Here is a 27,882-nt window from a genome sequence, read left to right as displayed (position 1 = left end):
GCTCCCCTGAGGAGATCAGGAACTTTTGGGTCGGACAGGCCAAGGGTGAAGTTCACAGTCAAGGTCAAGGTCAACATTACATACTGTAATCACTCATATGTAAGAAAGAAATAGCATATCTTGACAATTCCAAAGTGTTTTGGCAGAAATGTGCACTCTAAGTCAAGTTTCTTTAAATTATTATTATCACACACCTTCCTCATAGAAACAAAAAGCCATGTGGTTAAGTTAGATAGAGGTTGTTTATTGTTCTCTCTGGGATGAGACCAGAGCAAGGCCAATGATATGCAACAGTAGAGGCTTTGTCAGCCCAACAGTCAGGGTGAAGTGTCAATCTGCGCAGGCACTGGGCGTGTAGTGTGGGTGTATATCTGAGCGTGTGCATGTGTGTGTGTGTGTGTGTGTGTGTTAGTGATGGGTCGTTCTTGATCGATTGGTTCAAAATAACCAGTTCATTGCCGTGAACAGGAACAAACTAGTTCACTTCCTGAAACCGTTACGTTCACGCTGTTGTTCATGCCCCCCCGTACACAGGACGGGAGGGCGGGCTGTTCCTGCGACAGACAGACAGACAGCGGTGCGGTTGAGTTGTTTTTCACTAGAAATAGCGCTACTGAACGGTGAACGTGAACGAATCATTTGAACGGATCATTGTCGTGAACATGAACGAAATCATTCGTTCACAGAAATGAATGTTTTTTCTCACCACTAGTGTGTGTGTGTGTGTGTGTGTGTGTGTGTGTGTGTGTGTGTGTGTGTGTGTGTGTGTGTGTGTGTGTGTGTGTGTGTGTGTGTGTGTGGCCTAATTTATACCCCCTAGTGAAATGGTGTCACTCCCTGAACGGAACAGAATTTCAAGCCAACATACAGTACAGTGAACATACACCCCAGTTTCAAGCTGTCCCAAGTATCTGTAAAACACAATTCATTATTCATTACCAAAATGTAGTAGTGAACGCCGGTTTCCAGCACATTAAAATAACACTTGTTTTCAGTGCTTACTGCTTACATAGACATAGTTAAAATAGCGTTAACATAATTGTCTCCCATCCTGATGAAAACACGCATGGTGCACATAATAATTATAATAAACTATTTATAAAGCACTTTTTTAAAACAAGTGCATCACAGACATAGAAACAGAAAAAAGTGGAAAAATAAATTAAACAAAATACAATGATTAAAAATCTAAGAATAAAAGCATAGTCTTGCTGTCTATTTATCAAAGCATAAAAAAGCAAAAAAAACTAGTTAAAAGCATTTTTATAAAAAATTGTTTTTAAAATAGTTTAAAAAGAGGAAACTGAGTTAGCACTTATGCATGGGCATGTGCCTACACGATCGTAAGTGCATGATCACGCTCGTGTGTAAGCGTGCATGTTCATTTAAGGGTCCAAGTTTTGGGGGTTTGAAAATAATGGTCACCCTAAACAATGCGGATGCATTGTTAGATTGAAAATCTGTTCCTTTCATGGAGCAACACCGTTGTCTGATGGAATATAAATTAAGTTCAACCGCCATTAAAACCGGGAACGCATTTCTGTCTTTTAACATTTCTTTGGCTATTTTTTGAAAAATCTTGAACATTTGTGCAACTATTTGAATATGTATTTTTTTTATAGGGAACATTTTTGACTCAAATCTTTGCTTCTGGGGGTCCCTGGAACAAGATATTTTACAAATGTTTGCTTTAAAAAATATATATTCAAAGATTTGCAAAAATGTTCAGATATTTGCTATTTTTGAATAGCCAAAGTATAAAATAATGGTTATAGCTAAAATCTAAAATGACACAGATGCGTTCCCGGATTGAATGGGTTAAGGGTACGGTCATACATACGCGTCAGGGTGGGGGGGTAGCCAACGCATGCAGAGGCGTCAGACATGTCAAGTTCCCATGTTGTCCTGCGTTGGGATCCTTTAGCGGATTTTAAGGGTTCCTTAATGATCCCCTAACAGTCAGATTCCTTTAACAGTTCCCTTTAACGATCCCTACAGGGGGTTCCAAATTGACCCTTACAGGTCTGAGTTTGCGTGATATAACTATGAGAGTGACGACACTAGCGTTGACTCCCATTGCAAGAATGGAATGCGGAAGTTCTCATTCCCTCAATGAGGAAGTTCCAATGTTTGGAACTACAGGAGGCAACATCCCGCTTTGTGGCTAGATCAAAGCGTGACGCAACTCTCTCTCTATATAACGCTGGTCTGAGTGTACAAATGGAACCAAATGGACCCGTTCCATCTGTACACTCTCAGAGTTATGGTGGTCCTTGAAATTAAAAAAGTGTGAGAACCCCTGGTATTGTAATTGTATAGCAGACGTGAAGTCCACATACCAGCTCTGACAGTGTGGTAAAACTGGTAACGGAAACGGTTCCAAATGTGATGGAATCGATTTCGGTTCCTCAATGTTGGTTCCTACGGTTCCAGATCCCAACCCGACCTGCGTGGTTGGCGAACTGAAAGAAAACTACCAGCGAAATCCCTGCCAAGTGGGGACAACCATCTTTCCTATCGGTTGGTTAAATGTTCACCCATGTTGAAAAGCGTTATATGGGTTGAAAAGTGTTGGATCAAAACGCCGCAAACCAGACACTCCACCCCTTCCTCCAATAGAATGGAAGTGAACGGGACGCTGGCGCTTCTGAAGCGTATGTGTGACCTTAGCCTCAAGACAGATAAGAGTCACTTTTGTCCAATACCTGCTACATTATGGCATGTGTGAGAGTGTTGTGTATATCAGTATTTATGCACGTACACATACAGTTTATGTTAAGAGTCACTGTAGTTCGGTATCGGTTTCCTCGGGCAGCTCCTCTGATGCAGAGGGCTGCGTGGTCTCGATCGAAGAGCCGTCTTCGTTGATGACCGTGACCACCGGGAAATCTTCATCGACGGCCGGCAACGGCGGCGGCGACGAAGACGACTGCTCCCCATTGGCCGCCGCGGTCATCGAGGCTTCGTCGTGGTTGGGCGACGTCTCCGTTGACGCGTCGACGGGCTGGGCTCCCTCATCCTCCTCTTCCTCCTCCTCCTCCTCGGGAGGCACGTCCCAGTCCATGTCCGCAGGCTGAGGTAGACTGGCAAGAAGTTCCTGTACATGGCCGCATACACAAAAGCAAGATTTCAATTACATTCAATGACAGTACTACTACAACTAAGAACAAAATTGGTGAAACAATATGGAGAATTAACACGTTTCAGGACGTCTCTACCAACAATAATTTGAGCTTCTGACACGCTGAATTTTAGGCGTCAACGTTCATGCAAAATTTAAAATTATCATTAACCACTCCAATCCTAGTATCTCAATTCTGAAGTAAAGGGGAACATTTGCCAAAACATGGCAGATCTACAATCTCGCAAGATGAGCTTGTGAGCTTGTAGATCTTCTATTTTTGGCAAAGACATTTTGTGCAGAGCGAAAAGAAGAGCGCACCAAATATAGGGTCAAAGGTCATGTCCAGTTTACTGACCTTGTTGATCATGTATTTCTTTTTGTAGGATTAAGTAACCACTCTTAGCTATCATATATATATTCTTTTCATATATTGTCGCCGTCGGGCAGAAACCTCATATGTTATACATATGTCATTATACATACATTAATGCCCTACTTCATCATACAAGAGTATAGTGAAAATAGCCAATCTGCGATCGGCTATTTTCACCATTTGTTTTCCACCACCGTTTTAAAAATAACAATACAAAAGGGAATGGCTTTGGACATACAAGGTTTCCACCCCGACAGCAGCGATATATTAAAACCAATGCGAAGTGACAAAGCAAAATTATATTATCGTATTGCTTAGCTTGTTTTCCTAAAAAGCTGTGCACTGAGACACAGTCTGCTATCTGCTTAGATATGACCAGGATGTACAGTAAGGAGTACAGGTCGCAGGTCACACACAGCTGCCAGCAGTAGAGTAAGCCTTTGTTTTATGGCTGTGCAGGGGAGAGATGTGTTTTAGTTCAGTAAAAGAGATCAAATGTATTGTCGTTTTCCTTTAGCCAATTATAAGCTGACAGTCAGGGAAGAGCAAGTCAGTCTATCTGTGTGCTTTGCTGGTGTAGGATGTACTGTATGTGTATGTTGTGTGACTGTTAGAGCGGTTTCACACTGGATCCGTTTTCATTGAAAACGTTTCCCAGTTCGAATGCTGGCCTGCATTCACATTGGCCAAGATCCAATCGCGCCAGAGAACACATGCATATATACCCCCGATCCTACAGGTGGCGGCATGCACATAGTGTTTCCCCTGTGGACACAGACGTCATCAACTATGCGACAATGTTTGTGCTAGTCGCGCAGAAATATAGGGTTGTGGCTGGAGAGCTATGCTGGGGAGGGGAGGCGATCTATGTAAGTGCACGGTCTTTGGGGAGCCTCGCCCCGAAGCGGGGAGAACGCACTGAGCGCTCAACACAGTGAGCGCACAGAAGTCAAGCCACAGACTTCTGTGTTGTTGACAGACAACGGATGTACGCTTATGAGAAACAACACAAATAAAACCTGGTGAAACACTTGTGTGCATTAGGGCAAGATGAGGATACAGGAAACATTCAGTCTAAATGTCCAGTTTGCTAACCTACTAATACTTTTGTATTTGAAACTTTAAATTTCTCTAAATATTATAAACTTTCACGACAGCTTAAGTACAAAAATATATCATTTATGAAAAGGCAACTATAGTAGCAGTGAAGTCCGACTGAATGACTGAAACCTTGTATTGTGAATTGTACTTCCATGTACTGTTTCTCATGTCTCATGTCTAAATAAAGTACATCAATCCAACGTCTTTTCTTTTTTGACTCTCTTGGTGTGGGGATTATCTGGCACATGTATGTATCTGTTATGAAAGAGAAATTGCATCATGAGTGAAACGGCTATAGTCCTTGGGAAACTATAAACCTACGTAGGCCTACATCTAAATGAGTTACCATATTTACTTACAAATTTCAAATTACAAAGCCTTATAAGCTATATATTTCTGGGATGCATAGTAGCTGAAACTCCACAAGATACCCACAAGATATACTATATGCGCTGCTCGCGCACCTGAAATGCGCGATGGAGACCCGCCAATGTTTCATGACTGATAGACATGAAAGAAGGCCCTTCACAGCTAATAGAGAATTTTAAATTTTAAGAATCGGTTCAGAATTGAATGAGTAAAATTGTTAGAAATATAAGTTGATTATTATTTCAATTGTTATGTTCCACCTTAAGAGTAATATGCACCAGCCCACCTTAAGTGCGCAATGCATTCTGGGGCGTTTTCATTCATTCAGTAGCACCGGCTAGAAAAGCGGTGTTTTTGTTGGCTGTTTTTGTCGAGTTTATATACCGTCACCTATTCCAAATAGCGGGCCACTTCCGTCTAATGGTACGCTTGCTTTCACATTGCAGCGTACCGTACCCGAAAACGCATGATCCGGATCCGAAACTGCCTCCGGAGGTGGTTTCGGGAACCGAACGGTTACCCGTTTCGGGGGTCGATTCGCTACATTCACACTAGCCAAGCGGTCTGGAGTGCGCACCCGGGACCTGAGTGTGAAACGGCTCTTAGAGCGCTGTAAATTAATCTTTCTATTATGATTTAATATCGTATCCATAAAGTCCATAAATTAGACAAGGATTTCAACGTCAGAAGTCAGTGCTTCTTCCTGATGCTGTGTCTACTGCAGTGGTGTAAAGTAACTAAGTACATTTACTCAAGTACTGTACTTCCGAGGTATTTTTTACTTGATTGGAGTATTTCTCAAGTATTTCAGTACTTCTACTCCACTACATCTCAGAGGCAAATATTCTACTTTTACTCCACTACAATTATTTGAAAACTTTAGTTACTAGTTACTTTGCAGATTTAGATTATTATTACAAAACATACATTAACCACTTCAGCCCTATTTAAACGTTGGCTGTTTGAAAATAGCCGATCTACAAGCCCACAATGTGTCGCATCGCGACGCGTTGTGAGCTTGTAGATCTGCTATTTTCAAAAGATTTTTAATACATTTTAGATACATGTTCAGACACGCCCATTCCGAAAATCCATGAACTGAAGATGAAAGACTGAGTGTTAAAAAAAAAAGTTTTACAAGGGACACCGGGGAGCCCAAAAAAAAAATATATATAAAAAAAAAAGTTAAATTCATGGTGTAGCCCCTTTAAGTTAAAAAATTTGAGTACTTTTTCCACCACTGGTGTCTACCGTACCTGATGCGGTGTCTATTGTACCCGGTGCTGTGTCTACTGTACCTGCTGTTTGTGCAGGTCGTTGTTCCTCACAGCGTTCAGCAGACTGCTGGTGAACATCTCCAGCTCCTGGTACTTCTGTTTTTGGTTCAGTAGCTCCGACTCCAGGAACTGCACTTCCTCATGCTGCAAACAATTGCACCAAACAAAATCAATCAATCAATCAATCAATCATTCTAAATACTCTTTTGTAACTTTTCCGAAGCATTTTACCCGACTTGCGTGCAAGCACGTACACCTTCACCTTCACCTACACCCCCAAACAGCTGTGTCAGGCTGTGGCACTCCTATTACGAGATGGCTTCAAAAAGTGGTTAAGTGCCTGTAGTTTTTCGAATCCACTGCGGCACTTCCGGCTTTGTCGAGCGTCTATAGACGCATTTCCAGACAACGTCACACTGATAAGAACCAGTATGCACACGCAGGCCGGCACCACATGAACCCCACCGCTCATAAGATGCAATGGAAAAGTGGTCACTACACTCACTGTGTAAAAAATGCATCCCATCAAACTTTCAGATGCTGTTTTCCTCCCAGCGTGGAGGAAGAAGGTTTAGGATGGATGTCTACTGTGATCTCTCGCTCTTGAAATATATACCTTGGTTTATGTTGTGTCAACTTGTGTATAAACAATTGTAGCGATTCTCAAAGCAGTTGTCCCCCAAACCCCACCTCCAGTCGCCGAGGGAGCGCTCTATGATCGCGGCACCAGAGCCTTGATCGCGCAGCTGTATCCCCTCAAACCTCATTTATGCTGCGCCGTGCAAAGGTGTTGCGCGCAGAGAACGGCCGAGAACAGCAGACCTCCTCAAGCTCATAACGGTCACATCCGCGACGCAATGCGAGCTTGTATGTCAGCTGTTCTCAGCGTGCAATACCGTTGCGGGGTGAAGTACATACATCTTGCCAGGAGCGTCTCACCAGCACACAAGAGGAGGTTGAATGAACTGAAACCAGCGCTCCCCAAAACAACAGGTTTGGGGATCTGTTGGGAATTGATTACATGAAACCTGCACCTGCGCATGCCGTCTCAATGTTGGTAAACAAGAAGGGAAGCCTGGGGCGCAGAGGGTGATATTTGTCACTGCACGTAGTTCTACGGCAGGGGTCGGCAACCTTTTTGACATTAAGTGCCATGTTTTTATTTTCTTGATAGTCAGTGTGCCATATCAACATTACATTTAATTATGACATCACACAAATAAAATAGTTCCAACAGGTTTTGAATTCCCACCTACACAACCTTATTTTTATTTTTTTTATTATTATTTTTATATTTTCTTTCATATCAGCACATAGTAATGATTATTAGACTCAAAAGCAATAACCCACCTACAGTATCTCCCAGACTCCCTCCCCAGTCAAAGTTCAAAGTTTGAATGAATGTAGAATTATGTGCAGAATGTAATTTGCATACAGATCATGTGAGAGGACTTAATTTAATAGACTACATTTAAATATATATATATATATATATTTTAAATTAAAATAAACATCCTCTCTCTCACACTTATGCCAGTGTGCCAGTGATCACCCTCCCCTGTGCTATTGTAAATGGGTGGGAGGAGTAGGACGGAGGCTCCACGTCCTCCCGGCGGGGGCTCCTCACTGGCAGGTGAGTCAGTCAGTAGGATACAACCGCAGTGACAACACACAAATGTGTGTGGGGAGGAATTAATTGGCATAACGACTACATTCGGGAGAAACAGGAGTAAAAAGCAACAAAGAAAAAGAAAGAAAATACCCATAACGGATATTTGTTTTACATTTTGGATGATTTTCTTTTCTTTTTTTTTTACAATAATAACATGCCCAAAATAGGGATGCCAGGTTGAAGTTGATTAAACACAATAATCTTATGAATTGAAATTACATTTTTATATATATATACACACATAGTTATTATTATATCCCTCCTTTCCGAATGCCCCCCCTGGTGGCCACCCTGGGGAGCCACGAAAACCTGTGAATTAAACCATAGTCGGCAAAGCCCTGTGGCTGCAGTGTGTTACCGTGTGACTTTGTGTCTTCTAAGAAAATGAAACGCTTGCACACTGATGGGCTTCGTGTAAAGAGAGAGACTTGTAGAGGGTGCAATACATTATTTCATTTTCTTAGTTTACTGTTATTTTTCGCTCAGCAGCACCTGCCCGACACAGGGTGTGGATGTGCCCGTCTTTCTATTCTTTTCATGAGTTTGTGTCTTCACCTTGAACTCCAGCAGACTCTGCATTTGCTCCATGTTTGAAGCCACCATTCCACCACCATCATCCTCATCATCATCCTCATCTTCGTCAATTATCTCGATCTTCTATTTGGAAAACACAGATTACAATATCCATCAGCAGCTAGCAACAAATCATAGTAATTAGAATGACTTCAAGAGCCAAAAAATGAATTAGTCTTATGACAAATGAAATTGACATGACCATGTGCACATGACATGGCAAAAGTCAGGCACATCCTGTCTCAAAGACAAAATCTAGTCCACACATTTGTTCCCTTCAGGCTGGATTATTGCAATTCCTTACTATCAGACTGCCCCAACACGTCTCTAAAGACTCTCCAGCTGGTCCAGAACGTTGTGTAATGACAAGAACTTGGGAAAAAATAGATTTTTCTCCTCCCATAGTAGCTTCTCTGCACTGACTCCCTGTAAAATCCAGAATTTAAAATCCTCCTTCTCACCTACAAAGTTCTTAATGGTTAGGCAATAGGCACCATTATGTCTTAAAGAGCTCATTATCCACTATTACCTCTCTAGAGTATAGTGAGGTAATATGTAATAGAGAGTATGTGTCCGGGTAGCTCAGTTGATAGAGTACAGTGTTTTAATTTTTCTAGTTATGGCTATTGTTGTTGTCTCTGGCCCCTAGTACCAACTGGACAAGATAGATGGCCGCCCATCTAGAGCTAGCCTGGGACCAGACGAATCTGCGAGTGAAAAAAAAATTGTACTCTGCGATTTGGGTCTGGCACCGCTCCATAGAGAATCCATTTCCTGCTCCAGAAGACGGGTGTGACCAATCAGGGCCCAGTATTCGAAAATGGGAGACTGTAATTGGTAGTTGGTTGTATGGCCCCTCGACCAATGGCCCCTCGACCAATTGCGTCGAGGGCCATTGTTTTGATCCCGCCCCTTGGGGAAAAAAACGTCCTCATGGAAGCACCAGACTCATATCCACGCAGTGATATAGTCTGTCTACGCCAGGCTAATCTAGAGCCATGACTGCTTGAAGTTTCTTCCTTTTAAAAGGGAGTTTTCCCTTGCCACTGTCACCAAGTGCTTGTAGTCTGCCTTCAGAGATGAGGTCCAGAAACTGTCTGCATGGTGTTCAGCACACAGTTTGGCACACAAAACCTAAGGAACTCATTATTGATTTCAGAAAGGACAAGGCAGACCCCCCCCTCCCTTTATTCATAAATGGCGACTGTGTGGAAACTGGAATGGGTCCAGTTTTAAATCCTTGCATGGGAACCCTCATCTCTGACAAACCTCTCCTGGTCTGACAACACGGCTGTGCCTTTTTGACCACAGCCGCATCTGCACTTCCTAACAGTGCTCAAGAAAAATTGAATAAATAAAAACAGAATAAGGATATTGCCGTCAATACCCGCATATCTGACTAAATACCTCAAAAAAGTTAGCGACACCCACAGCCACAATACTAGAGGGAGTGTAAACAACGATCTGGTACCACCCACCCATAAAACAAACATGGGTACATTCTCCTTCTACAACACTGCCACCCAGGTGTGGAATGCCCTGACCCCATCCCTAAACAAAAAGAGATCACTGGCTTCCTTTAAAACAGCCCTGAAAATTCACCTTTCAGGAGGCCAAAGGGGGAGGTAGTTATCACTTCTCCCTTAGACAGGCGATCACCCCCCGCCCCTTTCTTTTCTTTACCCCCCCCCCCTTTTCCTGCTCTGTACATATAGTGTTTTATAATTGTGATGATATTGAATGTTTGGTGCAAAATTATATGTTGATGAATTGAATACCTAGGACCCCAATGGAAACAAGATCACAAGGACCTTTTTGGTGTTAGTGTTTCACTGTACTCATGCTGGTTTTACGTTTCTGTTCTAATAAAATATTCAATCAATCAATGATTATTAACCCATTTAGACCAGAGGCCGATTCTAAAAACGGCCTCTAAAACCTAAAAAAATGGTTTTCTGAAAACATTCAAATTCTTACTAAAAAAAATGTATAAAAAATGATGTTGCTATACGTATAGCAACAACTAATGAGACACAGAGGTGGCTCCCGGATTGAAAGGTATAACAACGTATAGGTTACAACAGGTCTAAATGGGTTAAACTGCTTAGTGGTCGTTTATCACTCCTGGATAGAGAGCATTCTGTCTATACGGCATCACAGTGTGGCATGCGGGCTGCTCATGGACCCACTGACAGAAATGTTGCCCAAAGGGTCATAAATACAGCACAAAAAGCTTCAAGCATGGAGCAAACATGGAGCAAATGCAGAGTTTGCTGGAGTTCAAGAAAAGAATAGAAAGACGAATATATAATGTGTGTATATATATATATATATATATATATATATATATATATATATATATTTTAGGGCATTAACGAATAGTGATTTATGGTATTCGAATTATTCGACCCAAAAGTATTCGAATAGTCGATTATTCGGTTTGATTATAAAAAAAATTTAAATTTAAAAATTAAAAAAAAGTTATTTTTTTTTTTTCAATGGCATTGATGACTTGACTCAAGGAATGCGAGTTGACGTCACACCAGAGCTCACAGCTGCGTGTCTGCTCTAGAAAAGCCACTACGTTTTTTTTTTTTCAAATAATCGAATAGCGGTTTGATAGTCGAATAGTCGGTTTGATATTCGAATATTCGAATATTCGACTATTCTGTGAATGCCCTAATATATATATATATACACACACACACATACACACACACACATTATTATTATATCCCTCCTTTCCGATTGCCCCCCCTGGCGGCCACCCTGGAGCCCACGAAAACCTATGAGTTAAAGTCAGCCAAAAATAGTCAGCAAAGCCCCGCGGCTGCAGTGTTACAGTGTGAGTCTTCTAAGCTGCACAGCACTTGTAAAGGGCGCAATATAAGATGTTTCTTTAAATGGAGCTCATCAGTGCGCATTCTGCGCAAGCATTTCATTTTCTTAGTTTACTGTTGTTTTTTCGCTCAGCAGCACCTGCCCGACACAGGGTGTGGATGTGTCCGTCTTTCTATTCTTTTCATGAGTTTGTGTCTTCACCTTGAACTCCAGCAGACTCTGCATTTGCTCCATGTTTGAAGCCACCATTCCACCACCACCACCATCACCATCATCATCATCATCATCCTCATCATCCTCATCATCGTCAATTATCTCGATCTTCTATTTGGAAAACACAGATTACAATATCCATCAGCAGCTAGCAACAACTCAAGAGCCAAAAAATGAATTAGTCTTATGACTAATGAAATGAACAGGTTTTTGGCAAGTAACCTGTTTGAACAATTTGTCATAGTATGTTGAGAAGAACATTAGCACTTGATCTTTTTGTTCAGTAATGACAGCAGTACTACAATATATTATAACCCACAGCTAGTCCATATCTCCCTCTTAACATACAGTGTTTGAAATATTGTCTGAGGAAGAGCCACTTAGGCTCCAAACGTCACGTTCTATGGTGGTAAATACAGTTTAAGCTTTTGGAACATGATTCAGTATGCAGACTATATTTTTACATACAAAAGCAGTGGTTCTCAAAAGTTATTTAATTTCAAGGACCTCCATAACTGTCTGTCTGTGCACGTGACATGGCAAAAGTCAGGCACATCCTGTCTCAAAGACACTGAAAATCTAGTCCACACATGTGTTCCCTTCAGGCTCAGACTATCAGACTGCCCCAACACGTCTCTAAAGACTGTCCAGCTGGTCCAGAACGTTGCTGCGCGTGTAATGACAAGAACTTGGGAAAAAAAGAGCACTGGCTCCCTGTAAAATCCAGAATTGAATCTAAAAGCCATATTATTGGCACTGGGTGAAAAAAAAATGGGTTTACAAAATCGTGGGATAAGCCTCATTATCCGCTATTACCTCTCTAGACTATAGAGAGGTAATGGGTAATAGAGAGTATGTGTCCGAGTAGCTCAGTCGGTAGATTAACCCATTCGATCAGGAAACGCATCTACAAATGTGTTCTAAATCATAACTGGTTTCTAAACTTTTTTGCTATAATATCAACTTTTTTCATGTCAAGGACCACCCAAAATGATGTATGTATTTGAGCGCCGACTCCCCATCTCAAAATATTTAGTTCCAGGGACCACCCAGCAGCAAAGATTTGAGTTACAAATGTTCGCTTAAAAAAAAATATATATATATTTAACGATTTGCACATATTTTCACGAATTAAAAAGAAAATAGCAGATATACAAGCTCATAGCGCGGCACCGAGTACCACGCTATGAGCTTGTATATCTGCTATTTTTGAATAGCCAAAGTGTAAAATAATAGTTATAGCTAAAATCTAAAATGACACAGATGCGTTTCCGGATTGAAAGAGTTAAAATGTTCTAGGTTCGATCCCGACCACTGTCAAATCAGCGTTTTTTCCTAGTTATGGATATTGTTGTTGTCTCTCAATCCAACTGGTCAAGTCAGATGGCCGCCCATCTAGAGCCATGACAGCTTGAAGTTTCTTCTTTTTAAAGTTTTTTTTTAAAGAGTTGCCGCTGTCACCAAGTGCTTGTTGCAGTCTGCCTTCAGAGATGAGGTCCAGAAACTGTCTGCATGGTGTTCAGCAAACAGTCTGGCACACAAAACCTAAGGAACTCATTATAGATTTCAGAAAGGACAAAGCAGACCCCTCCCTTTATTCATAAATGGCGACTGTGTGGAAACTGGAATGGGTCCAGTTTGAAATTCCTGGGAACCCTCATCTCTGACAAACCTCTCCTGGTCTGACAACAACAGAACACTTGAACACTTCCTAACAGTGCTCAAGAAAAATGGAATAAATACAAAATAAAATACAGATAATAAACTGCTTTGTGGTCTTTTATCACTCTGGATAGAGAGCATTCTGTCCTACAGTCATCCTACGCAACCTCAGTGTGGCATGCTGGCTGCACATCCACGGACAGCAAAGCTGCCCTAAGGGTCATAAACACAGCACAAAAAAATCATTGGCTGCCCTTTGCCCTCCCTGGAGGTGAACAGCCTTTCCAGAGCCAAAAACATTACACAAGACTGTTCACAGGTCACCACCGGTTTGACCCGTTGTCCTCTGGCAGCCACTACAGGTCACTCAATACATGAACCACTGTTTTTTATTTCCCTCCCCCAAGGCCAAAAGTAATTGATGAACTTTATGAACGTATGGATGAACTTGACTGCACTTTTGATATATCGTACATCTTATTTATATTAGGATTTGTGTTCTGTGGCTGACTGGCTGTGCCAGACCATGTTGTACTGGGTTTTTAATGTACCAATCAGGAGTGGTACTTTTTAATGTGATGTATGTACAGTAATAATAATAATACAAATAAAAATAATAACAACAACAACAATGCAGTACCACGTTGTTGACCAAGGGGGCAGTGTTAGATACATCTGTTCCGTCTTCATCCAAATCTCTCTGGTAGGAGTCAGTATTGCCATCTAGGACAGAAACACCACCAGGCAGGTTAATCCATCACAGTGGGCTGGGCTACATTCTCCATTTATTATATCTATATTTATATAAGTTATTTTTTAATAACATTTTCAAAAATAGCAAAAATAGCTGATCTACAACCTCACAACACGTTGTATTGTGACTCATTGTGAGCTTATGGATTGGCTATTTCCACTATTCCTCGTATATAGATGAGGCTAAAGTGGTTAATACGAATGATATTGAAATGTACATCGGTTTGTAAAAGATAAACTTCATTTCATTGCATCTTTAAACAGTGCAAGAGAAAATAATTTACATAAAGTGTTATTCCTGTGTGTTTCCATTAATAAAGACATAAAAACATGGGGGTTACACTGTTGAATCCTGTCATTGTGGATTTGTTGATTATCCATCGGTTTGGCCCATAAATATCATGATTATACTTTCAGTCTCATAGCCCTGGTGTGTGTAATCATACCTGCACGCTTAACTGCACAATCATACTGCACATGTTACTGTCTGGTGCAATTTTTACCTTCGGACAAGCAGAGAGATTCCCCATCATTCAGGTCGTCTCCAAATTCGGGGGTTCTTAGCCCATCCCCGTCAGGGCTCAGGCCCATAGGAGAGTCTCTCCCTGGCGATGATGATGTAGTGAACACGGCGGGTCCGCCTTTAGGAGCTGGGATTTCAATGCCCATGAGGCGGTACTTCCTCCTCCGGTTGCTGATCCACGTCTATAGTGGAAAACAGGAACAGATAAGAGCCCAGCCAATATATCGGTCATTATTATTTTTTATAGTTACCGTATATATATATAGTTATTTTGAATAGTGCCCACGGCTTCTTACAGTTACAAATGTAATGTGCAAATGTACAAAAAAAGACCCCAAAGGAGTGGGGACAAAATAATAATAATTATCATTCAAGTTGTCAAATAAGATCTGATGGCGCCAAATCAGATTGATCAGATCAGAACCATTAACTATTTAAGCCACTTAAGCCCTATATACTTTGTCATACAACGAGCAGTGCCTCTCCGGTGTTTCAAACTCGCTGCATTTCAGATTTATCATCTCTTATCTCCAGCAGTATGAGCTGTTTACCTTGACTATCTCAGAGTCTACGTTGAGCTGGTCGGCTGCGGCTGCGATCTTCTCCCTGCACACCGAGCCCAGACTGGTCATTCCTCTGTCCCAGTAGCGTTTCAGCTGGAGCAGGTCTCTGTCGCTGAACTGGGTCCGGTCCTGCAGCTGTACACAAACCAGAACATTCCACTCTTAATAACCAGCATGTAAACCCTGGTTCTGAGTAGCTCCCCTTTCAAAGAAGGCAAGAAATATATCTCAAAATGTGCAATATGATTGTAATAATCAAAAAAACATTTTAATAATACAAAATTTCAATTGATATTGATATATCTATAATATTCTCCTTTACTGGGACTTAATTGAAAAGCATCATCTCTCCATCTCTTTGTTGCTTCTCCTTTATCATTGTGTTATTTACTGCCTTCATTAAATAACTGAACCCATAACCTCCGTGGCGGTGGGCAGGCACTTTACCACTGCGCCACCTGAGTGCTGATTTGCCATTTTGCTGTTGTAATAATGTCGCAGGATTCTGTTTAAAACTCCTCTGTGAATGTATGTCTAAATGGAAACATAACACAAGTTACACAACTAAGCGTGCACCCTTAAAACGGTGAAGGAAAGAGGGAGAATAGCTAGGTTTATTATCTACTTGGTGACAACGGAAGACAGCGAGGAAAGTTTTGTGTATGTGTTGATCAAATGCAATACCCAACAAGCATTATGTGACTCTCTCTCTCTTGCTATATGATTTGAGCCGCTGCGTACGTGAATTGCGCAGCCTACTCTGGCATTTTGAAAAAACGTGTCGCAAGAAGTAACCCATGCTTTTATTCACATTTCTCTGTCAAGTTTTTATTCTGCACGATGATAGAAATCAACATTTTAATACAGTCCGAGCTGAAAACCAGCAAATCTATTCGTTAAGGAAGGAAGCTTGACATTATGGAGATGTAATGAATACGACACTTCAATGTCAAATCACCCGGCTCCACGGATGTAGAATGTGCCAATTATACAGAGACTGGTATGTTTTGATTTGTTTGTGTAGCTCAGACGTTCAGAGCCTTGTGTTAAGTAAGTCGGATAACGATGTGTGTTAACGACGGACTAATTAGTACTTACTGTTCTCTTCCTGGAGTTGTTGAGGAACCAAGGAGCAGCCGTCACACTGACAGAAGTCTAAACACAAACACACAATCAGGTATATAGAAACACACAATTATCTAGTTTAGATTCTACACTCTCTCAGCTTTTGTACCATCTCTCTCTCCTGCACTGTCTTCCTCTAAGCTTTCCTCCTGTCTGTCTCTCCTACAATGTCTTCCTCAAAGATTTCCAACCGTCTGTCTCTGGTACATGGTTATTATAGTTAACTAAAACTAACAAAATAACGAAAACTACGTTAACTGAAATCAATAAAAACGAGAATATAAAAAAAAAAAGATAACTAACTGAAACTGTATTGTGTGTTTACAAAACTAACTAAAACAAACTGAAATTATAGACAAAATGCCCTTAGTTTTAGTTTTTGTCAATTTATAAGCTTTTTGGGATGAATCTTAATGTATTCATTTCGATGTACCAGCTTTATACCAGCTGTCAGCACCACCGTTTTTATTACACAATAGGCCCTTTTCAATCCTGCACCTAACAAATAACCAAAAGTATAAAAAACTAACAATAAAACTAATAAAAACTAACTAAAACTATTAGCATTTAAAAAAATAAAAACTAGCTCTAGAAACTAATTAAAACTAACTGAATTAAGGACTAAAATGTCAAAACGAACTAAAACTAAACTAGAAAGAAAAACCCAAAACTATTATAACCTTGCTCTGGTACCACCAGTGGGATCATTCAAGCCCTACCTGCGTGCTAGATTCCCCTTTGGGTGAGGTCTGTGCTGTGACTGAGTAGCTGCCGTGAGGGAGAGCCATGTTGCTCTGATGGGCTCCAGGTCTGGAGCAAGTAGTAATAGGGGGCGTGTGGCCTCCTCTCACCCCAGACAGGTCAACCCGGGCTGGGCTGAGGCTGGCTGACCTCTGGCCCCTGTGGGCGTGTCTCTGAGCGGACATGTTTGCCAACTCCTCCTCCCTTCGCCATTCGTCTTCTTCGTCTCCCGTTTCCATGGCGATAGAAAAACAGCCACTGGGGTCCGGGGTCCTGTGACTTTCCCTCCTACTGGGGACGAGTCCCTGCCTTAGTCCCCCGGCGTCGGGTTTGTCCGACAGGGTGAAAACCTGCTGGATCCGGGGCGTGTAGTCAGGGGAAGGCCTGGGGGTTTGGACCGGCAGCGAGAGCGAGACCCTGGCTCTGGGCGGGGCCGGAGGGTGAGGCTGGGGGTTGGAGTGAGGCCGAGGCTGGACCTGAGGCTGAGTCTGGGAGGAAGAGGAGGAGGGCCAGGAGCGGGGCTGCACTGTCCCGTACTGCCGAGCCCAGCTGTGAGGTACCGCCCCCGCCCCCTGGGCCGGACCTCCCACTCGACCCGCCTCGCCCAGGGAGAAGCCTCCCTTCCTGGCTGGAGGAGTGTAGACCGCGGGCCCCGAATGCCCCGAGGGCGAGGAGGAGGAGAGGGCCGGGGGCCTCCGAGAGAGCGAGGCCAGCTTGGAGTGGAGCGGGGAGGTGCTGGAGGTGTTTCTGTTGTGCAGCGACAGGCCGAGGAGAGACGAATGGGCGTGGGAAGACAGCTCGGAGTCAGAGTGAGAAGGGAGGGGGACGGGGCGGGGCCTGGGGCGAGAGGCGGAGTTAAGGGAGTAGATCCCCGTCAGAATGACGTCGTTGTTGCTGTTGTTGTTGTTGTTCCCGGCGCTGAGGGGCGAGGAGGAGGTGGAGGAAGACGTCGACGAGAAAGCGGGGAAGGAGGTGGACAAGGGGACGAGGCGGGGCCGGTTCTGGATGTTCCGGGCGGCGGCCATCTCGGCCGTCAGCATGGCACCGGCCACCAGCGCACCCCCCGTCAGACTGTGGTGATTGGACAGAGCACCGCCTGCCAGCGTGTGATTGGGCAGCAGTCCCCCCGCGAGTCCCTGATTGGATAAGGAATGGGACAGGCCGCCTCCGTTCTGGTCGGCCTTGGAGGCCAGCTTACGTCGTTTGTTGCCGACCCACGTCTGCAGGGAGCGGAAACATCGAGTCAGTAAAGTCACTTAAAAGCTGCATCTGGAAATAATGTTACTGAATGAAACATAATTTTAACCAATCTGTATGGTAAACTCTGTTAAATACAATATAACTACAAGTACATCTGGAGTGGTTGGAGGTGGTCTCCCTACTCGGGTAGGACACCAACTGGTTGACTAGTACTGCCTGAAGCGCAACGATATACCCCAATATACCCCTCAAGCAGTATGGGGAATTGATGGAGATTGGATGAGCGGCCGAAATGTGGCCTGTCACACGAGAGACCCCAGTTTTTAATTGTTCGGGAAGGACATAAAACAGATTGCAGGTTTATAGCAGTGGTTCTCAAAGTTTTTCATGTGAAGGACCCCCAAATTGACACTTATTAGCCCACAGACCCCCATTTGAAAAGATATGCCAAGCTCTACCAACCATTTTAATTTCAAGGACATGCATTAGGCTACAGACCCCCATTTAATGGCTCTATCTCTGGGACCCCAATTTATATTGTAAAATCAATGTTAATTTAACTCAGAGAGTGTACAAAAGTTACAGACCCATAAGGGTTAATTTGGTTCCTAACTATCTATCATTTAGCTCCCTCAAGGACCCCTGGGGGTCCCCGGAACCCACTTTGAGAACCAATGGTTTAAAATGTTTTTTCCCCCCTAAAACATGAGCACACACACACACTCACTCACACTCACACACACACACACACACACACACACACACACACACACACACACACACACACACACACACAGTTTGCAGGCCTACCCGGACCACACTGAAGTCCAGTTTGCTCTCCTGAGCACATTGCAGTATGTGCTGAAAACAGGCTTTGCTCTGGTTGGTCATTCCGTTATCGTAGTAACGCTCCAAGATCCTCTGCTGATCCACCGTGAACACCGACCGCAGGTTCATCTGCAACACCAGCACACAACACGGTTATGTAACACTAGAACACCAGTATAATACCAGCAAACAACACTGTTACACCATTACATGACACTAGAACAGTGTCTATCAACCTTTTTTGTGCCAAGGCACACCTGGCATAGCCAAAAGATCCCAGGGCACACCTAGATATACGGTATATATATATATAATTATATATATATATATATACGGTATATATATATACAGACACACTAGGGGTGTGCCGACACTCATTTCACGATACGATACACATTTTTTTATTATGAAAATATATGAGGGAGAAAAAAATCAAATGCAAACAAATATTTATGTTTTTGCATTATTCAGACATGCAAACTTGTAGCTTTTCAGCTTCCACTAGCCGTTTTGAATCCAAATAGGGCAATAGTGTGACACCTGACCCGAAAAAAAAACTGCAATTTTTTTTTTTTCAACCTTCTTCAAACGGCGCGGCACACCTCAGCAGTAGCCCCGGACCAAAATTGGGACGTTTGCCAGGGTTGATAGACACTGCACTAGAACACCATATGGTCCATGACCATATATGGGCATATCGGTCGGATCTGTGGCTCTGGACAACCGAATCTCTGCATCGGTCAGTCCTTGTCCCCTTTATGCCCATATATGGAGATCGCTCATGTCATCAGTATATGCCCATATATGGGCATGCCAACTTTTGTGCCCATATATGGAGCTCACTGATTTGTTTGCGGCTGATGCCATAATGACACATAGAGGTTAGACAACACACTCCATATTTGGGCGTAGCTGCATTGGGAACTCCTTATATGGTTGAGTCAGAGTGATGTCAGAGGTCCGCCCCCTTGCCCGCTGGCCCTCCAATATAGGATTACATAAAAGGCCAGGTCTGGTCTAAGGCTCCGACTTATATTCCTGACTTACTCTCCCCATAAGAACAAGCGTGTAGATGGCGTCTCCATGAAAACGAAGAGGAATCGCAAGTTTGGGATTCAAAATAAGTGATAAAGATGGCAGGTGATACCGCTGACAAGAAGGATGCCCCCGAAACTTCGGTAAACAAGGACAGAGAGAGGAAACGCAGTCGTTCACGAGAGCGAATAGAGCGGAAGCGCCATCGATCACGTGAACGCCGCTCCAAATCTCTTGACAGAGATCGGCACGACAACAGAGACAACAAGGATCGTGAGCGGGACAAGGACAGAGATCGGGGCCGTAGAGATAAGGATGGCGGCCATCGCCGTGATAAGGATCGCGGCAGGAAGTCCAGAAGCACATCACCTAGATCAAAGGACAGGATAAAGCGAGAGAAGGACATAAAGGGAGAGGAGGATGAAGAGGAGAAGAAGAAGAAAGAGAAGTTCCAGCCGCTGTCTCTGGAAGAACTTCTTGCAAAGAAGAAGGCAGAGGAGGAGGCCGAGGCCAAGCCCAAGTTCCTGTCCAAGGCAGAGAGAGAGGCAGAGGCTCTGAAACGGAGGGAACAGCAGACGGAGGAGAGGAAGAGGTTTATTGAAGAAGAGAGGAAGAAGAGAAGGATGTTCCAGGAAACTGGAAGAAAAATGATGGAGGACCCCCAGGAGAGAGACAGGCGAGAGCGGAGAGAGCGGATGGAGAGAGCACAAGAGAACAACGGAAATGAAGAAGATGACGGACGTCAGAAGATCAGAGAGGAGAAGGATAAAAGCAAAGAACTCGTAGCCATCAAGGAGCGCTACCTGGGCGGCATGAAGAAACGCAGGCGAACACGTCACCTAAACGACAGGAAGTTTGTCTTTGAGTGGGACGCTTCAGAAGATACGTCCATCGACTACAACCCCATTTACAAAGAGAAGCACTCGGTGCAGCTGTACGTCCGAGGGTTCATCGCCGGCATCGACCTCAAGCAGCAGAAGAGGGAGCAGTCGCGTTTCTATGGCGACCTGATGGAGAAGAGACGCACGCTGGAGGAGAAGGAGCAGGAAGAGGTGAGGCTGAAGAAGGTGCGTAAGAAGGAGGCCAAGCAGCGCTGGGACGACAGGCACTGGTCCCAGAAGAAGCTGGACGAGATGACGGACAGGGACTGGCGTATCTTCAGGGAGGACTACAGCATCACCACCAAGGGAGGCAAGATCCCCAACCCCATCAGGAACTGGAAGGAGTACACACTGCCCCCCCACATCCTGGAGGTCATCGACAAGTGTGGCTACAAGGATCCCACGCCTATCCAGAGACAGGCTATCCCCATTGGCTTACAGAACCGTGACATCATCGGTGTAGCTGAGACGGGTAGCGGTAAAACAGCTGCTTTCCTCATTCCTCTGTTGGTATGGATCACCACCCTGCCAAAGACTGACAGGATTGAAGACTCGGACCAGGGTCCCTATGCAGTCATCCTGGCTCCTACTCGTGAGCTGGCCCAGCAGATCGAGGAGGAGACCATTAAGTTTGGTAAACCTCTGGGCATCCGCACCGTGGCGGTGATAGGAGGAATCTCCAGGGAGGACCAGGGCTTCCGTCTCAGGATGGGTTGTGAGATTGTGATCGCCACCCCTGGTCGCCTCATAGACGTGCTGGAGAACCGCTACCTGGTGCTGGGCCGCTGTACCTACGTGGTGCTGGACGAGGCCGACCGCATGATAGACATGGGCTTCGAGCCCGACGTGCAGAAGATCCTGGAGTACATCCCCGTCACCAATCAGAAGCCAGACACCGACGAGGCGGAGGACCCCGAGAAAATGATGATGAACTTTGAGTCTGGGAAACACAAATACAGACAAACGGTCATGTTCACAGCCACCATGCCTGCAGCTGTGGAGAGGCTGGCCAGGAGCTACCTGAGACGCCCTGCTGTGGTCTACATCGGCTCTGCTGGAAAACCCCACGAGAGGGTGGAGCAGAAGGTCCTGCTCATGGGCGAGGGAGAGAAGAGGAAGAAGCTGCTGGAGGTTCTTTCTCGTGGCTTCGAACCTCCCATCATCATCTTTGTCAACCAGAAGAAGGGTTGCGACGTGCTGGCCAAGTCCCTGGAGAAGATGGGATACAATGCTTGCACGTTGCACGGCGGCAAAGGACAGGAACAGAGAGAGTTTGCTCTCTCCAACCTGAAGGCGGGAGCCAAGGACATCCTGGTGGCCACAGACGTGGCTGGTCGAGGTATCGACATCCACGACGTCTCCATGGTTCTCAACTACGACATGGCCAAGAACATCGAAGACTACATCCATCGTATCGGTCGTACGGGTCGTGCCGGAAAGAGCGGCATGGCCTTGACCTTCCTCACCAAGGAGGACGCGTCCGTGTTCTACGACCTGAAGCAGGCCATGATGGAGAGCCCGGCGTCCACCTGCCCACCAGAGCTCACCAACCACCCCGACGCGCAGCACAAACCCGGTACCATCCTCACCAAGAAGAGACGAGAGGAGACCATCTTCGCTTGAACCCTGGAGGAGGACCCCCAAAGCTTTGTTACCCTGCTGCTGCACCCACAGAGCACTTGATATTATCGTTGTTGCTGCTTGTTTTCTTTTTGTAAATGTAATGCCCTACTTAAATCGTACAAGACTGTTGTGCAGAAAGTAGCAATGCGTTGTGAGTTTGTAGATCGGCTCTTTTCGCTATATTAAACAAAATGTTGTAAGTGTAAAAAAAAAAAAAAAAGGAAAAAAAACCGTGTAGCCCGAGATCCTCAGGCAAAGCTCTGCTGGTCATTCCAAAGTGTCGGTCAAAAGCAAAGGGAGAAAGGGCTTTTGCAATCAGAGCTCCGACACTTTGGAATGCTCTTTGCCTGAGGAAATCAGGCTCACTTAGTCTGTGCCTTGTTTTAAATCCCTTCTTAAAACACTTTTACAAAGATGCTTTTAATGCATTGTCCTTTCATTCTTCTGTGAAGCACTTCGGTGAAGCACTTTGTAACACCATTTGTGATAGGTGCTATACAAATACAAGTTTATTATAATTATTTCTTATTATAGTATGACACCAGTATAACAGTATAACACCAGTGTACTCTTCTTGGGACACATCTGTATTGCTGGTTTTCTACCCTAACTAACAGGACGTTGCAGTGACCTGGCATCACATTTGTCTGGCCGTCTGGGGCAGTGGTTCTCAAACCTTTTCAGGCTGTGATCCCCCAAAATAATCATATTTGAACTGGGGACCCCCAACCTGATAAGCACTTGGAATGTAGGAGTTGAGGCATTCCATTTAGTTTGACTCAAATTTTTGCCTATTTCTTATATTATTTGACAATTTGGCCAATGTTTGAATCGTTTATTGATTACTTTTGATGCAGTAATGGTCTTTTTATTTTATTTTTTGAGGTATTAAAAGGGCCTTTGTTACATGTGAGGGTTCTGTTTATATTATTTTATATATTGCACAGTGATTTGGTAGTCCCACTGACTCCTGCTCATTCAGTTCAGGTCCTACGTGACCTTAAATTGTCACTTCACTGTCATTTGGGGTCCCCCTCAAAATCATGTGGGGACCCCCCTGGGGGTCACGAGACGCCCGACCCACAGGTTGAGAACCACTGGTCTAGAGGGGTGGTTAAACGTGTAACACCAGGTCGATGTAGTTTACCTCCTGGTAGAATGTAAAAACCAGCAGTACCAGGGGTCCCCCACAAGGACCATCAGTACCAGGGGTCCCCAACAAGGACCATCAGTACCAGGGGTCCCCAACGAGGACCATCAGTACCAGGGGTCTGGATTAAGAGCGTCTGCTAAATGCCTAAACTGTAAACTGTAGGGGTCCCGAACAAGGACCATCAGTACCAGGGGTCCCCAACAAGGACCATCAGTACCAGGGGTCCCCAACAAGGACAAACAGTACCAGGTTTCCCTCAACCATGGACCAAGCAGCGGATACAACACTTACTAAACCCACAGTCTGCAGGCCGGCGGGTTGCAGGCCGCGTCTCTCTGGCCAGGCGTCCATCCTGCTGCTGGAGGGGAACGGGGGGGCAGCCATAAGCAGGCTGTGAACGACACGGCTCGGCCCTCCTGGTCGTCAGTGTGTCTAACGTAGCTCTGTCCTGATGCCACGCATCCTCACTCAGTGGGTACGGAGCTCTGCCGGGGGCGACAACGGTCGAGGAGAGAACCAGGAAGAAGGCATGGCGTACACAGGACTCTGCAAAACGAGAGGAGAAAGGGCATCAGAACCGACCAGAAGACACTTTATGGCAGTGGTTTTAAACCTTTTTCATATCAAGGTCCATTATTTATTGGGCATTTGAGCCACGGACCACCGCTTGATGAGATTTAGACTCTCAGACCCAAGACTTGTTGGTACCATTAGGAGAGATAACAGGAAAACGTTGATCAAAAGAACAATTATTCTACATTCTCTAATTGTGTAGACTTATTGTAAATTAAGTAATGCAGATGTTTAACAACCGAATGGACCCCTCATTTTACGCGCTCAAGAGTTAAAGATCTATAAGGGTCCATTTGGTTTCCAACTCACCATCATTTAGATGGGGACCACCTGGAACCCCCTCAAAGACCACTGGTGGTCCCCGGACCACTGGTTGAGAACCATGGTGATCGAGAAAAACACTGCAGCCAAAAATGTGCAGTATGTGTGCACCCAACAGGAGTAGCCTACCTCCTAAAGTCATGTGACAGCCTATACTACCTCATGGTGCTTGCACGCTGCACGACTTTGGCCATCTTATGCAATCATGACATCATGTCACACACTGTGAGACATGAAAACGGTGAAATCGTGATTATCCACCTTGTCAGACTGTACAAATTTGAAATTAGTCTAACCTGTTACATTCCACAATGAAATTGTGACCTACGTCAGCTGAATGTGCTGGGGGGGAGAGAGAGAGACTTGGAGAAAGGACATGATGGTTGGCAATTCTCCAAAAGGACCTGACATTTTTCACACTATGAAATCTGCACATAGACTAGCCGATATACAGTATTTAACACATGAAACCTGCAATGCTGTTGGTAGAAGTAGCAGTTTCAATTAACTCCCCTGTATTTTGATATGTTGGTCGCTGTTCTTGACCTAGCCTTGACGACCATGCAGGCTTATGCAAAGGTTAAATGTAATTTAGATAGCAGATGTTATTAGACAGATGGCAGGTTCATTTGTTGACCTGGCATCCTATGGTTTGTGTAGTTTCAACGTACAGATTATATATTTTTTTGATATTATACTGTTTAGACTGATGATTGATTCTTGGTTTACCTATGATCCTAGATTACTATCTCTATGCATTTGATGTATTACCTTGTGTCGTCCTTGCTTACCGTAAATCGCTCTCGATTGAGAGCATCTACTAAATGCCTAAATTGTAAATTGTAACTGTTTGATGTTTATGTAGTGAACGTTTCTGACCTCGCCAGAACTGTCATAGAACTTTTGGCATCATCTTTATCCTTTGAGTTTTGTAGATAAATGCATAAGCAATATTTAAAAACTTGATTAGGTATGATGAGATAATCACCTAATCTAATCTGAAAGATAAAATTGTATTAATCAGTGTTGAAATACAGTGTTACAGACGTAATCCAATATCACCGTTATCCTACATGATTCGTTTTTAGATGAGTTTATACACAAGATATGAAACGGCTTGAGAACTCATAATGAAACACTATGAATATGATTTATAATCTTCCGCTAAACCAAATAACAAATTTGTGTGAAAAGACTAAACAAAACCGAAAACCTCATCATCATCTGTTGCGAACTTGCGATTCACCCCTGTGTGAGCTTGTAGAGCGGCTATTTTCACTGCTTTTGCACGACACTGTCATACTACAAAGTATAACTATCTTTGACTATCTTAAATACCAATCACATTGATATTTGCTTAACCCTGTCTTAACCTCTACCCTGAGCCATCCCAAAGCTTCATGGGTGTTCCTAGGATAGCTGTAAATAATCAACATGCCTTCTTAATTGAGTATCTGTGTATATAGTGTGTTAGGTCACCGAACGAAAACACTTTGCAGTTTCCTATATTTATTTTTTACTATTGTCCTATACATCTCTTGCACATATTGTATTTTTTTTTTTACTGTATCTTGCTCAGACTTACCACAGTTCAGCACGTCATATTTTATGCTTTTGCACTATGTACGTATATACTTTACCCAGCCATCTGTTGCATGTATATACAGTAGAGTCTATTCTAATATCCTTTTCCAATCCTAAATTGTCTGTATATATTGATATTTTTTGCACACATATAAGGTTATTCAGACATGTTTAATATGCTTTACACACAAAAACTCTTTGAAATCTTGCGAGTGAGTATACTTAATGCGGTATCTATTGTTGTATGGTTGTATATAGCTGTATTTATTGCTGTATTTATTGCTGATTGTGAACTTTTTTTTAAACTTTTTAAATCTTTGCAGTTGCAACACCTTGAATTTCCCCCTGGGGATTAATAAAGTGTTATCACACAATGTGTGATGATGCAGCAAAAATAATTGATTTTATAGTAGGGTGTGTAGACTAGAGTGCTTTTAGCCTTGGATCAAGACTATCATAGATGTATTTTATCTATTTTATTAAGTCTGACTTTTGCTTTCTATGAAAGCCTTGATCCAAGGCTTGAGTGCTTGAAAATCTGTGGTTGGAAGCTGAATGTTGACAAATGTGCTGTTTATAAACCTCTAATGAAATTGTATCCTTTAGAAATATATACTTATAATGTCACGTGCATAGTTACTATGTAGTCACATCATTCTGTACTGTACCACTACTCATTTTGGTGTAACAGAGATGTGTGTACTGTGCAATAATTCTGACAGTCAGCTGCGCTTGGCTGCAGCAGAACATGGAAATATCTTAATAACTGATGCTAAAAATGTAGACAAACGTTGCGTCACATCAGGAAACAACCAACCAACCATGACGACTGGGATCTGACAGTGCATTATTTATATATAAACAGAAACTACACACACACACACACACACACACACACACACACACATAGAGAGAGAAACCAGACACCGTGTGGACAGGAATACCAAAACGCTCGCCCAAAAACACAGTCGCACCGGGGCAAATCCGGCGACCTCGGAACAGTCGCCACCTGGTAGTCCCAAACGTAACCTCAGTAAACTATGCCTAAACCTAACCTTATTCCTAAACGTAACCTCAGTAAACTATGTCTAAACCTAACCTTAATTATTCCTAAACGTAACCTCAGTAAACTATGCCCAAACCTAACTTTATTCCTAAACGTAACCTCAGTAAACTATGTCTAAACCTAACCTTATTCTTAAACGTAACCTCAGTAAACTATGCCTAAACCTAATCTTATACCTAAACGTAACCTCAATAAACTATGCCTAAACCTAACCTTATTCCCAAACGTAACCTCAGTAAACTATGCCTAAAAACCTAACCTTACTCCTAAACGTAACCTCAGTAAACTATGCCTAAACCTAACCTTATTCCTAAACGTACTCTCAGTAAACAATGCCTAAACCTAACCTTAATCCTAAACGTAAACTCAGTAAAATATGCCTAAACCTAACAATATTCCTAAACGTAACCTCAGTATACTACATCTAAACCTAACCTTATTCCTAAACGTAACCTCAGTAAACTATGCCTAACCCCAACCTTATTCCTAAACGTAACATCAGTAAACTACGTCTAAACCTAACCTCTGTAAACCTATGCCTAAACCTAATTCCTAGACGTAACCTCAGTAAAACTGTACCAAAACCTAACATTACTCCTAAACTTAACCTCAGTAAAACTAAGGTTATAACCTTATTCCTAAACGTAACCTCAGTAAAACTACGCCTAACCCTTAATTTATTTCTAACCTTATCCTCAGTAAAACAAA

The 27,882-nt window shown here is 43.4% G+C and overlaps 2 protein-coding genes across 8 annotated transcripts in view; one reads left to right on the top strand and one right to left on the bottom strand.

Annotated features, from left to right (window-relative positions):
• Nucleotides 1–239: 239 nt before the first annotated feature.
• Nucleotides 240–27,882, bottom strand: part of hdx (highly divergent homeobox) — a 29,189-nt gene continuing 1,546 nt past the window's right edge. The window contains exons 1-12 of one of the 7 annotated variants that reach the window (XM_080416931.1): nucleotides 24,513–24,862; nucleotides 23,922–24,176; nucleotides 18,921–19,067; nucleotides 16,889–18,130; nucleotides 16,143–16,199; nucleotides 15,033–15,179; nucleotides 14,462–14,663; nucleotides 13,846–13,928; nucleotides 11,532–11,654; nucleotides 8,472–8,573; nucleotides 6,266–6,388; nucleotides 240–3,097 (exon numbers count right to left, since the gene is read on the bottom strand). In XM_080416931.1, coding sequence (XP_080273057.1) covers nucleotides 2,783–3,097; nucleotides 6,266–6,388; nucleotides 8,472–8,573; nucleotides 11,532–11,654; nucleotides 13,846–13,928; nucleotides 14,462–14,663; nucleotides 15,033–15,179; nucleotides 16,143–16,199; nucleotides 16,889–18,130; nucleotides 18,921–19,067; nucleotides 23,922–24,014 — 2,634 coding nt within the window. In that variant the 5' untranslated portion in view covers nucleotides 24,015–24,176; nucleotides 24,513–24,862 and the 3' untranslated portion in view covers nucleotides 240–2,782. Of the gene's footprint in view, nucleotides 3,098–6,265; nucleotides 6,389–8,471; nucleotides 8,574–11,531; nucleotides 11,655–13,845; nucleotides 13,929–14,461; nucleotides 14,664–15,032; nucleotides 15,180–16,142; nucleotides 16,200–16,888; nucleotides 18,131–18,920; nucleotides 19,068–23,921; nucleotides 24,177–24,512; nucleotides 24,863–27,882 lie in introns of those variants that run through there. The other 6 variants (XM_080416930.1, XM_080416932.1, XM_080416933.1 and 3 more) reach the window with 6 other exon arrangements.
• Nucleotides 20,017–22,548, top strand: LOC308076565 (putative ATP-dependent RNA helicase DDX23). Its single transcript, XM_080416937.1, has one exon. It carries the CDS (start codon nucleotides 20,072–20,074, stop codon nucleotides 22,475–22,477), a length of 2,406 nt encoding a protein of 801 aa, XP_080273063.1. The 5' UTR covers nucleotides 20,017–20,071; the 3' UTR covers nucleotides 22,478–22,548.

Source organism: Gymnoscopelus braueri, assembly GCF_963280865.1.
Source record: "Gymnoscopelus braueri genome assembly, chromosome: 20".
NCBI lineage: Eukaryota > Metazoa > Chordata > Actinopteri > Myctophiformes > Myctophidae > Gymnoscopelus > Gymnoscopelus braueri.
Note: the sequence above shows the minus strand (reverse complement) of the source record. Positions and strands in the feature narration are given on the sequence as shown.